Genomic DNA, 12316 nt, shown 5'->3' on the forward strand with positions numbered 1-12316 from the left:
GGATTAACCAATTTTAAATCAATAATACCAAATAATAGAGAATCAAAAATAATAAATCAGTGTACACACTTATTCCTGACTATAGCTTCACACTTAGTGAATTAATTACTGTCAGTGGTGTAGTGGAGACTTTTAAAGTGGGGCTACGCGATTCGTGACGTCATCGATTTGATATGTCAGAAGCGGTAGCCTTTGTTTGGTCGCCTACGTTTGGTATGAATGATTTGTATAAATGTTACGTTCTTTTAACAACACAAGAGGGCACAAGAAGACACTTTTTTTTCAGACATTTTTGTGTGTGCAATTTTCATTCGTGTTTGTCAGTACAGCCCAACTGTTCTGGCGAAAAGCCGCGGTTTATTTTGTCTCCAATAAATATGCCGAAATGGCTAAAGAGGAACAAATTCGCCTTCTCCTTCCGAATGCATCGTCGTAGACAGCACCACTCTGCTGCTGGAACTCAACATAAACCTTGCATAGGTTTAACATGGACTATCAGGCGTGAAGCCAAAATATTGGAAATGATGATACACAAACACCTTTGTTCATGTTCGATTCATGTTCATTTGAGTCGAGCTGCATTCGGAATTCGATATTTTTACTAGCCTACTTACTGCCGTGGCAACAGCTACAGCATGTGTCCAGAAGTTCAAAAAAAGTCACGTCACTCACTCACATCACATACAAACCAGCAATGGGCTGAAATTTATTATAAAAGGCACCAATCGAATAAATCAAGCATTAAAGGCCAATTTATGCTGACAACCCAGTCCTCGCAGATAGCGTCGCAGACAGTGTCTGCGTAGCCCCCCACCTTCGCAGACGCTCTGCGCGCACCTCCCAAAAATTGTGACCACCGCAGAAGCCTCACAGACAGCGCCGCAGACAAGAGGGCTCTGATTGGTCCACTCTACATCCGCTGTACACGCACTTCCGCTTCCCTACTTTCCCAGTTTGGTTTGTTTTCACGACCGGCATTTTTAAAAACACGAGCGAAGATGGAGCAGCATGAAGAGCGGTTGATTGAGGAAGTACGTACATCTATACGACTCCAGTTCTAGTCATTATATTAAAAAAAAAAAAGTTCTAGTCATTATAAGTAACCGGAGGATAAACACTCCACTAACCACACCCACCAACTACTCCTAGCGACTTCGCGCCCCCTTGCGTTGTGCCGGTGAATAACATCGCGCACGGCTATTATCCCCGCTCAACAATAAATTACAACTATCTGCAAAAAGCTATCTGCGAAAGCCTTGTCGCACGAACATACAGAGGCCTTTAGTCTGGCGCGATTGAGGCACCTGCGTATACAAAATACATGACATGCAGCCATTGGGTTAAGCCCTACCATGCACTCCTTCTTAAAGACTTGAGTATTTCTTTAAATTTATTGTCATTTCACATTTTTGGATGTACAACAAAACACTAAACAGGAAGGCCACAAAGATTATGAATTTCAAATCATATATATATATATATATATACACACACAGTATGTGGTGAAATTATCCGCGTAAGGATGACCAGGCAGGCGATTATTGAGGTATTTCACTCATGTGACCAAGTCATGTGACACTGCCATTTTGGACGGCACGGCTCGAATCAGTTTGAATGCGAGGAAGGCGACAAACGAAAAACATAAAAGAAAAAGGAGCGAGATGCAGAAAACACCTTCACTATCCAGCGACGTAGGGCATTTACAGGGCGAGCAGAGGGAGAGGTATTTGCAAAAATTGAGGTTAGCAGGCTTAGAGAACGACGTTTACCTGCTTCCACCAGGATTGTTCACTGACAGCTAAGGTTTGTTCACATTTTCATTTACTTTCGGTCCTCAGGATAAACAAAATGTTATTAAATGTCATTGAAATAACTTCTTAGTCTGTTGAGATATGGCCCGTTATAAGTTTTTCCTTTACTGTATTTACTAGTTTACTGAGCGCGCTCCGGGGCGGGCTGGCTGGCTGGCCGGCCGGCGCTCCGGGGCCGGCCGGCCGGCGCTCCGGGGCCGGCCGGCCGGCGCTCCGGGGCCGGCCGGCCGGCGCTCCGGGGCCGGCCGGCCGGCGCTCCGGGGCCGGCCGGTTGGCTGGCTGGCCGGCCGGCGCTCCGGGGCCGGCCGGCTGGCTGGCCGGCCGGCGCTCCGGGGCCGGCCGGCTGGCTGGCCGGCCGGCGCTCCGGGGCCGGCCGGCTGGCTGGCCGGCCGGCGCTCCGGGGCCGGCCGGCTGGCTGGCCGGCCGGCGCTCCGGGGCCGGCCGGCTGGCTGGCCGGCCGGCGCTCCGGGGCCGGCCGGCTGGCTGGCCGGCCAGCGCTCCGGGGCCGGCCGGCTGGCTGGCCGGCTAGCGCTCCGGGGCCGGCCGGCTGGCTGGCTGGCTAGCGCTCCGGGGCCGGCCGGCTGGCTGGCTAGCGCTCCGGGGCCGGCCGGCTGGCTGGCCGGCTAGCGCTCCGGGGCCGGCCGGCTGGCTGGCCGGCTAGCGCTCCGGGGCCGGCCGGCTGGCTGGCTAGCGCTCCGGGGCCGGCCGGATGGCTGGCTAGCGCTCCGGGGCCGGCCGGATGGCTGGCTAGCTAGCGCTCCGGAGCCGGCCGGATGGCTGGCTAGCGCTCCGGGGCCGGCCGGATGGCTGGCTAGCGCTCCGGGGCCGGCCGGATGGCTGGCTAGCGCTCCGGGGCCGGCCGGATGGCTGGCTAGCGCTCCGGGGCCGGCCGGCTGGCTGGCTAGCTAGCGCTCCGGGGCCGGCTGGCTGGCTGGCTAGCTAGCGCTCCGGGGCCGGCTGGCTGGCTGGCTAGCGCTCCGGGGCCGGCTGGCTAGCGCTCCGGAGCCGGCTGGATGGCTGGCTAGCGCTCCGGGGCCGGCTGGATGGCTAGCTAGCGCTCCGGGGCCGGCTGGCTCAGTAAACTAGTAAATCCAGTAAAGGAAAAACTTGAGACTGAAAGGTTTTAACAGTCATCCAAATGACTGAACGTAAACATTGCTACAGTAACATACCAGCTACTGTTGTTGACATTAGCTAGCTTGCCGTCCAAAATGGTGGACACCGGGGCGTCACGTGACCCTGTGACGTCAGGTGAAATACCTCAATATCAGTTCTGTTGCCCTCTCGGTGCTGCTACCATGAACGCCCGGAAATCACACACGCGCGCGCACACACACACACAGAGACCCTACTGTTATTATTAGGCTATTCAAAATCATAGGCCTATACTGAGCAAAAATCGCATTAGAACTTCAAAGATCATGAAGCATTAAACCGACAGATGGCGGAGTCAACCGTTTACATAATTATAATATCTCGGCTGCGTTTAGAATGCATTCTACTTTGCGTCGCTACGTTTTACGTAACGTTCGATTGGGGGGGGGCATTGATGATGAGCACAAAGGCACGTGTCACTTACTGTAGAGCGTATAAACTCAGGCCATTGAATGAGTTTTTTTTTTTTTTGAATCTCACCTCGGGAGAAGTGGGTGGACGGCGTACCCCCGCGTACCACGCCCACTACACCCCTGATTACTGTCTAGACTAATTATTTTGCCCAGTGCCTTTCCTTACTGCAAACCTTCGTCTTCTGTAGAAAGCAGAGTCTCTTCCGTGGAAATGACCGGCAGGCTGAAGATTGCGCTTCGGAGAGACAGAGAGAGAGAGAGAGAGAGAGAGAGCGGTTGCTCTGAAGTTTCCTCTGAAGATCTTCGTAGCTCGTGAGAAGAAAGTTCTGATCAGACAGGTTAGGACGGTCCAGCCGCTCCCAACACCAATAAAACTGCCTTTTGGTTGCAGTCTAGTACGTACTGAAAGAAATAACTGACAAAACCGGTTTATAACTCACTTGAGTTAAAAACGCGCGTGTTTCCTGGAGTCCACCGTGATCAAGGGTGGACAGAAGGAGGAGAACGTTCTAAAACGTGTCTCTTGCAGGAAAGAGTCGTGGTTTCGGACGGTCCGATGGTGAGCGTCCCTCTATGGTCTGTCCTCCGCTCAGTTCAGACACCAGAGACAAAGAAAAATGGAGTTTCCAAGTCTCTTATATGAAACCTGAGGAATGATGTACGTGATCCCGCCCAGGCGTGACGTTGTCAACGCGGAAGTGTAGTTCTTAGACACAAGATGGCGGCATGATACCTACAACTGACGTATGAAAAGTTTAGGTCAAATCAGGGACAGGGTGTCGCCGATCCTCCACTGGCACGCAGATATTCATGGCTAAAAGTGCTTTGGGAATTTAATGCATCTTTATGGACTTAAACAGAAAGAGAACATAAAATAAATGCAACAGAGTAAGTGAACTTGTGTTTTAAGGTGTGTCTAGATTGAAACATGGCCTAAAATCTCATCTCATCTCATTATCTCTAGCCGCTTTATCCTTCTACAGGGTCGCAGGCAAGCTGGAGCCTATCCCAGCTGACTACGGGCGAAAGGCGGGGTACACCCTGGACAAGTCGCCAGGTCATCACAGGGCTGACACATAGACACAGACAACCATTCACACTCACATTCACACCTACGGTCAATTTAGAGTCACCAGTTAACCTAACCTGCATGTCTTTGGACTGTGGGGGAAACCGGAGCACCCGGAGGAAACCCACGCGGGCACGGGGAGAACATGCAAACTCCACACAGAAAGGCCCTCGTCGGCCACGGGGCTCGAACCCGGACCTTCTTGCTGTGAGGCCACAGCGCTAACCACTACACCACCGTGCCGCCCCCGCAAAGCATATCTAATGTGTTTAAAAATTATTCTGAAATATGTCTAAGGCCATGTTTACATTTGGTTTTAAAATGGGTCTTAGATGATCGGATCACAAGTGGACAGCCAAGACACATCGCCGTTTACACCTGTGTGTATCATGCATCTCAAAGGTGTCCAGCTGATCACTTGTGTTCAGATTTCGTTACTACCTACATCACTTCTGCTAAAAGGTCAAAGGGCTCCATGCACAGTTATGTTAAAAACATAAAACTTGCAACATATCGTCATTATTTTCTTGCTCTCCACCCCCTCCCAGACCACCTCGGCAAGTGGTTTGAATGATCGGATCACAACATGCCTTGGTGATCGTTTACACTTGTATTTAGCGTGATCCACTTGTGATCCAATCACCTAAGACGCATTCTAAAACTAAATGTAAACAGGGCTTAAATTGTGTTAATCAGCCTTTGATATAATGATTAACTCTAAATTGTGAAATGCACATACTGTATGATTTCTTCTTTATTGCTAGAAAATAAGTTGTGGTATGAATGAATATAGATTTGTCATCATTATGAAACAAAAATAAATATATTAAACTGAGTCATGATCATAATCAGATTAGAGAATAGATGCAGTTAATAATAAAATATAGTAATACATTAAAAAAACTGTAGATTATAGCCTTTCAAAGGCTCACAAAGAAAAAAAGAATTCAATTTATGTGATCATGTTATGATTTATTATTCAATGATCTATTTATTGCAATGAAATATTACAAAATTCACTGCAATATACATTAATTGCTGATTTTTATGGTGTACTTCACACATCCTCGCTCACCTCCAATAAAGGCCCTGAGAGTCAACGTCATGTGGGTTTAGATGTGTCTTGGTTTCTGGCTGGTTGTTAAATACATGCATGAATAGTTTTTTTTTCCCTTTATCATTTTCCCCATTCTTTGATAACAGGATCATCCTGTGCTTAATATGTTTGTGACTGCTGTTCACAAGTCATACAACAGAGATAAAATCATCTCATCTCATCTCATTATCTCTAGCCGCTTTATCCTTCTACAGGGTCGCAGGCAAGCTGGAGCCTATCCCAGCTGACTACGGGCGAAAGGCGGGGTACACCCTGGACAAGTCGCCAGGTCATCACAGGGCTGACACATAGACACAGACAACCATTCACACTCACATTCACACCTACGGTCAATTTAGAGTCACCAGTTAACCTAACCTGCATGTCTTTGGACTGTGGGGGAAACCGGAGCACCCGGAGGAAACCCACGCGGACACGGGGAGAACATGCAAACTCCACACAGAAAGGCCCTCGCCGGCCCCGGGGCTTGAACCCAGGACCTTCTTGCTGTGAGGCGACAGCGCTAACCACTACACCACCGTGCCACCCAGATAAAATCATCTGCTAAATAAATAAATAAATGAATAAGGAAGTCATCGTTCAACTTCTCATGAGTATGTGGGTACACTGTGGCTGTTACTAAGCACGGTCAACACCGGAGTAACCACGTATGACATGCTGGCAGAAGTAAGCAGCTAAAGTGCCATGTACCCTGAGCGTGACCTGCTTACCAGACTCTGGCATATCCTGCGCCCGCTGCATTCTGGAGTTCAGCACCTCCTTGGCAGACACGAAGAAGATATGGTTTGGAGCCTGTTGGCGATCCACCACCCTGAGTTCCTCCACCAGGAAGTTCACACACCGGTCCATGTGCTGCTTACGTACCTAAAGTAGAAGGCAGTTGTAAAATCAGTCATGTAATCTCGCAAAATAAAGAGACTATGAAAAAAGGACAATATATTGGAAATTTGTGATTTAAAAAAAAAACAAAACAAATAAGGCACTCACATCCTCCATGTATTCTGGTTCAGAGGCAGAAGCGTCCCAGCGATTATTCAGGATGAAAATGTTGGGCTTTGAAAGGCGTTCGTTTACTTTGTGGAAGAACTGTTTCTCCTTTGAGGAAGAAAGCACAAAGGAAGGTCAGAACACTTAAACTCTGGTAACATGGTAGCAACTCAGCTGAGGAAAAACTCCATTCTCCAACAATCCACATACACACACACGCGCAACAAAAGGGACGCCTGTGCATCCTGTCTTATCTGAGCGGAAGTGTTTCATGACTGAACAATAAAACACAACCTAAACGGTTATTCACAAAATAAACAGGTCATCTTTTTACCATGCAGGCCTAGTACATGAAATTAAACAAGATCTTACTGGCTTTCTGAATTCAGGACAAATTTGCCAAAGAACCAAAATATTTACTAATTTACTTCCAGACTGATACACAAGCCAATTAGTTGGTATTAAACATCTACGAAATGTCTCCCTCTAATGTCATTAAAGGTAAACTGCCATTCAGATTTTAAGTGTAGGTCATGAAAAGAATTTTCCCTGACATCCAATTATTTTTGTCTAGTGGACCGAAAGCTACTGAATTCGAATCACAGACTTCCAGTTTTATTAGGGTTTTTTTTTTTTAATGGAACAAATAATGAATTTAGGACCATGTGGCCCTAAATTCCCTGCTATTTTTTCCTGCTTCACTATGACCCAATTCAAGATACTATGTCATGCATCACGTGGTGGGCTTTCCCCATTCGCACAAGGCATTGTGGGACACAAATTTGAAACGGGAGGGAAAAATGGCAGATGTGAGAGTGCGAATGAAACGTGAAAGACCGACTACAGTAACGGAAAGCGAGAAGAAAAGACGTTATGTCGCGAAGGAAAGGAAACACAGGACCAAACTAATAAATATCGGTGGTCAGCGAGCACCTCTGTGTGATCAGCTGTTCGTTTAGCGACAGAATGATGGAACTGTCAGTGCACGGTCAAGGTAAATTGTAGATGTAGATGTCGGTACAACTGTACAACGGTACAACTGTAGATGTCGGTAATGCAACACTGTGGATGCCAGCTGCTGTAAAACCCAAAAGAAGAAGAAGGAGAAGGTGGTAAACCTGCGCATGCGCACACGGACTTCTTCTGTCTGCTTGAAGCGAGCGATTTCATGCATATTATTTGCTAGCCAATCCCCTCAAGTTAAATAACTTCCCAGCCACATTTTTTTTGGAGATATTACAGAAATAAACATATCACAATGACCAAATTTCAGAGAGAACAAAAATTTCACCGATTTTATAAAATTGAAAGGCTGTCTAGCTTTAAGATGTTTTAGGGCAGGATTTCTGACCAGATTTCTATATAATTGTTAGAGTTTTCCAATTTCAATCTCCAGTTTTCCCCCACCTTTTACTGATTCATACATTATAATTCTGACTGGTTCTAACTATTTTTATGTGCTACTGATTATTATGTGTGTTCATGCTTTATTGTGTTGGATCAAAGCAAGCTGTTTAAATAAATTGGATACGTAGATAACTTTGTAAATATCTACTGTTTAAGCAGAAATTCATTTTGCTCACTGATAAAATATAAATAATATTATATATAAAGCCAATTCACTGGAAGTCATTACACAGTCAATTCATGTGGTATGTAGAGTCACAGGTTTGGCTAAGCTTGATCATGGCAAACCTGTGACTCTACATACCACATGAATTGACTGTGTAATGACTTCCAGTGAATTAGGAGACACCCAGTATAACCAATTTAAAAATTTTCAAATCTCTGTGTTATTTTGCAATTTAAATAGGCTATGAAAAACAACAGTTTTGAAATGTTAATAAGATGCACTGCAGTAGCTTCTCACTGTGTTCATTAGCGTAGACTCAGAGTTAGCCACCAGCACAAACACATCGGCGTCCAGACAGAACTTGTCGATCCAGCTGTCCAACTCTGTGGTGATGTCAGTCCCGGGACTGTGGATACAAAACACGATCACCTAAGCTACTTATTTATTTTAATGGTAATACACAAGAAAGGCGTGCACATGTATCAATGTACAAACATACAACAATGCCCATTTTAAAAAAAGACATTTGTTATATAAATCAATACCTGTCCATGAGTACTAGGTCATCCCTGAGAAGTGCGCACTTTGCTTTGGGCCAGAAGACCTTAACCAAACAGCCAGCATCAAGACTCTCATCCATATGCAGTGCATGAGCCAGCTGATTGACAGTCTGTGAAAATACAGGTCAAAGCATGACATTAACAATTATAAAATGTCGCTATAAACATAAAACATGCATGATGTTTTTTAGCAAATACAGTATAAAGAGTGCTTGCATTGGCAAATTGCTGTAATACGAGTGAGAGAGAAACATTTCAAGACATGCTGTTATAGAAAAATAATCAATTTGATAACAGGGTGGTAACAGAAACTCCACTTCATGTCATGCTGCATCACACCACCCTGTCATTTATCATTCTGATTGATTATATGATTAATTATTTTCCTATTACAGCACACACCCCAAAGTTTTTTTCCCCTTACAGAAACATAACCTACAATCCAATTAAATAATGTCACCTGACTGTGTAGTTTAATAAGTCTTGTCGAGCTGGCTCTCACCTTGATGCTCTTCTCTTCCTCTGATCCCTCAGTTTTCAGATAAGCCCTATCTTCATCAGTGCCTTCAATGCTCAAAAAGCAGTTAGTTGTGTGGCCAATGCCACTGGGCATCACCCGGTCGCGCAGCATGGCATTGATAACTGTGCTCTTTCCATTGCTTGTTCTGGTTAAATATAACAAACCATTAGAAAATCATTCATACAAATCCAGCCTCAGGTTACAATTTAGCAAATTATTTGCTTCAGAAGGAAACAGAAGTCACCTGCCAAAAAAGGCCACCTTCATATGTCTGCGAGCCAGCACCTCTTTGATAACTGTTAGTTTGCTGATGTATGCCTCTGTCACCTCCAACTGATGTCTATTTGCAATGTGCTCTAATGATTCATTATTACATGTATCTGATAGACAAGCAGACAAAGAATCAGAAAAATCACACCAACAAAAATACTTGTTTCACTCAAAAAAAAAAAACGATTCATTTCATTTCACCTTTAACAAACTGTGAACTGTCCTGGGCGTAATTAAGCAGCTGCTCAAAAACTTCACCAATCTTCTTTTTGGCCAGTACAAAGTCTTTGAGAGGAGAGCGTTCCTCGTGGTCCATGTCTTTATCTGTAAGTAGGACAACATTCCGGGCTCAAATTTCACCACTAATCATTTTTCTGATAGCAAGTTGTTATTTTCCTTTTCCCCTTACCTTTACAATCTTTAAACAAGGAAGATGTGCCAAACCTGCAGAAAAACACAATATTTAAATTCACTGACTTTTCGTTCATACAGGTTTATTTCCTAAATCCTATTTTCGATTGCCTGTTTTGCAAATTATAGTTATTCTTTTTTACCTGCTTGGGAAAAGAAAGTGATTTAGTGTTGCCTTTTTTTTCCTTTGCAGACTGCAGAAAATATATTTTCTGCATATTATTTTTACATTTGGCGGCACGGTGGTGTAGTGGTTAGCACGGTCGCCTCACAGCAAGAAGGTTCTGGGTTCGAACCCAGCGGCCAGCGAGGGCCTTTCTGTGTGGAGTTTGCATGTTCTCCCCGTGTCTGCGTGGGTTTCCTCCGGGTGCTCCGGTTTCCCCCACAGTCCAAAGACATGCAGTTAGGTTAACGTGGGGCGGCCTTGGGCTGAAGTGCCCTTGAGCAAGGTACCGAACCCCTGACTGCTCCCCGGGCGCTCTGGTGTGGCTGTGTGTGTGTTCACTGCTTCAGATGGGTTAAATGCAGAGGATGAATTTCACTGTGCTTGAAGTGAAGTGTGCATGTGACAAATAAAGGTTTCTTCTTTCTTTCTACATTTATAGATGTTAAAATCATTTTAACCATTTAATTATCATTAAGTGTAAAAAAAAAACTTTTTAATGATTTTTGTTTTTGGGACCTGGTGAGCAAACATTTGGAAAAATTAAATATCGTGATAAATATAGTATCACATCAAAGTATCGTGATTTTTTTTTTTTTGCTATATGGGCCAACTCTAATCGAAACTGAAACAGAACTCCCTAAAGTGAATGACGCATGAAATGGAATGACGAATAACAGGTAGTGATTTGAACAATAAATGGTCCCTTGTCATTCAGATTCTTACAAATGGAATAACGATTGAAATCTTTAGTTTTAGATCTCCCTAGGATAAGATAAGTGGGTGCTTGGTGGGATATCAGCTTTTACGAATGGAATGACAGGGTTTCTATATGTATTGACTTACTTTGAGCTAATGTTGTCAGTGATATCACCTTTTACAAATGGAATGATAAGGTTTCTAGGTAGAATGACATACTTTGAGGCAATGTTATCAGTGATATCAAATTAACAAATGGAATGACTGTTTCTAGGGTTAGGTTATAGGTGATATCACTGATAACACTGCCTCAAAGTATGTCATTCCACCTAAAAACACTGTCATTCTATTTGTAAAAGGGGATATCACTGATAACATTAGCTTAAAGTATGTCATTCCACCTGGAAACACTGTCATTCCATTTGTAAAAGGGGATATCACTGATAACATAACCTAAAAGTATGTCATTCCACTTAGAAACAATGTCATTCCATTTCATGAGCTGAAAGCATGTCATTCCACCTACATTTCAATCGTTATTCCATTTATAAGAATCTGAATGACAAGGGACCATTTATTGTTCAAATCACTAGCGGTCACCTTTTGCTCTAATATCGTATGACAAACAAAAACGACGTGTAAAAGTTGAAATTAATTTGTTTTTATTTAAAAAATCAGCAGAAACCACAGCAGTGTTTTGGCCTTCAGTTATCTGTAATGTTTGTCTCAATCATTAACAGCCTCAGCCTAGAAAGGTTATTCAATGAGTCTGGATAAGGAAAGAAAAATAGTTGTTACAGGGGTTTTTCCCCCCAGTCTCCACTGATAACGTTTTAACACTTAATCTGAATATATATATATATATATATATATATATATATATATATATATATGGTAATAAAAGTGTGTTTGACGTTTATATTTACTTGATTTACCTCATTATCGAACATTTAGTTTAGCTACCTTGCTAGCTACACAGGCTAGCCCATAGTTGTTTTTTTAAATACAAAAAAAACCCCAAGTAATTATTTAAATTATTTTCTTATATTAAAATAAGTTAATATTCGCTTTTAGATAGCTAAACAAAACAACTACGATAATTACAGCTACAACTAAGTGACCTAAGTCGACTAAAGGCATGCAATGCAGGATGCTAACAAGCTAACTGGTTCACGCGTTCAGTGTCATTTTTTATTTTTACCTCAGATTACTTAGCAAATGACAAAAGACAGTGTATAATGCTCAAAAATATGTCGAATGTAATCAGTTGCTTACCGAATCTGCGACTGATCATATCTTCCTTTGGACTGGCCATGCTAGTGCCAGCTAGAGGAAAATATTTGACACACACAACATGCAGAGCTGTTTCCAAAGTAAAAGTCTGGATGTCTTTACTGAAAACACACCACTGATCTATGAACACCAAGTGTGCCTCAGAAGTGGAAATGAACAAAGCACCTTCTTGTGTTACTGTGCTTAAGTCTGCTTTTTAAGTGTCTGTATGCTTTATTTGAGTTTTTCTTCCACTTCATGCTTCTGACAAATCTACCATCCTCCCTACTCAGGAC

General features: G+C 43.9%; 1 protein-coding gene across 1 annotated transcript in view; it reads right to left on the reverse strand.

The window, feature by feature from the left end:
* The window catches only part of LOC132899255 (mitofusin-1-like), a 48392-nt gene extending 36282 nt beyond the window's left edge, over positions 1-12110 (reverse strand). Inside the window, exons 1-9 of the mRNA XM_060941003.1 lie at positions 12024-12110; positions 9885-9919; positions 9677-9799; positions 9450-9585; positions 9188-9350; positions 8671-8795; positions 8423-8531; positions 6553-6660; positions 6276-6429 (exon numbers count right to left, since the gene is read on the reverse strand). Coding sequence (XP_060796986.1) covers positions 6276-6429; positions 6553-6660; positions 8423-8531; positions 8671-8795; positions 9188-9350; positions 9450-9585; positions 9677-9791 — 910 coding nt within the window. The 5' untranslated portion in view covers positions 9792-9799; positions 9885-9919; positions 12024-12110. The remainder of the gene's footprint in view (positions 1-6275; positions 6430-6552; positions 6661-8422; positions 8532-8670; positions 8796-9187; positions 9351-9449; positions 9586-9676; positions 9800-9884; positions 9920-12023) is intronic.
* Between the last annotated feature and the right edge of the window lie 206 nt (positions 12111-12316).

The sequence above is a fragment of the Neoarius graeffei genome, chromosome 15 (assembly GCF_027579695.1).
Source record: "Neoarius graeffei isolate fNeoGra1 chromosome 15, fNeoGra1.pri, whole genome shotgun sequence".
Classification (NCBI taxonomy): Eukaryota; Metazoa; Chordata; class Actinopteri; order Siluriformes; family Ariidae; genus Neoarius; species Neoarius graeffei.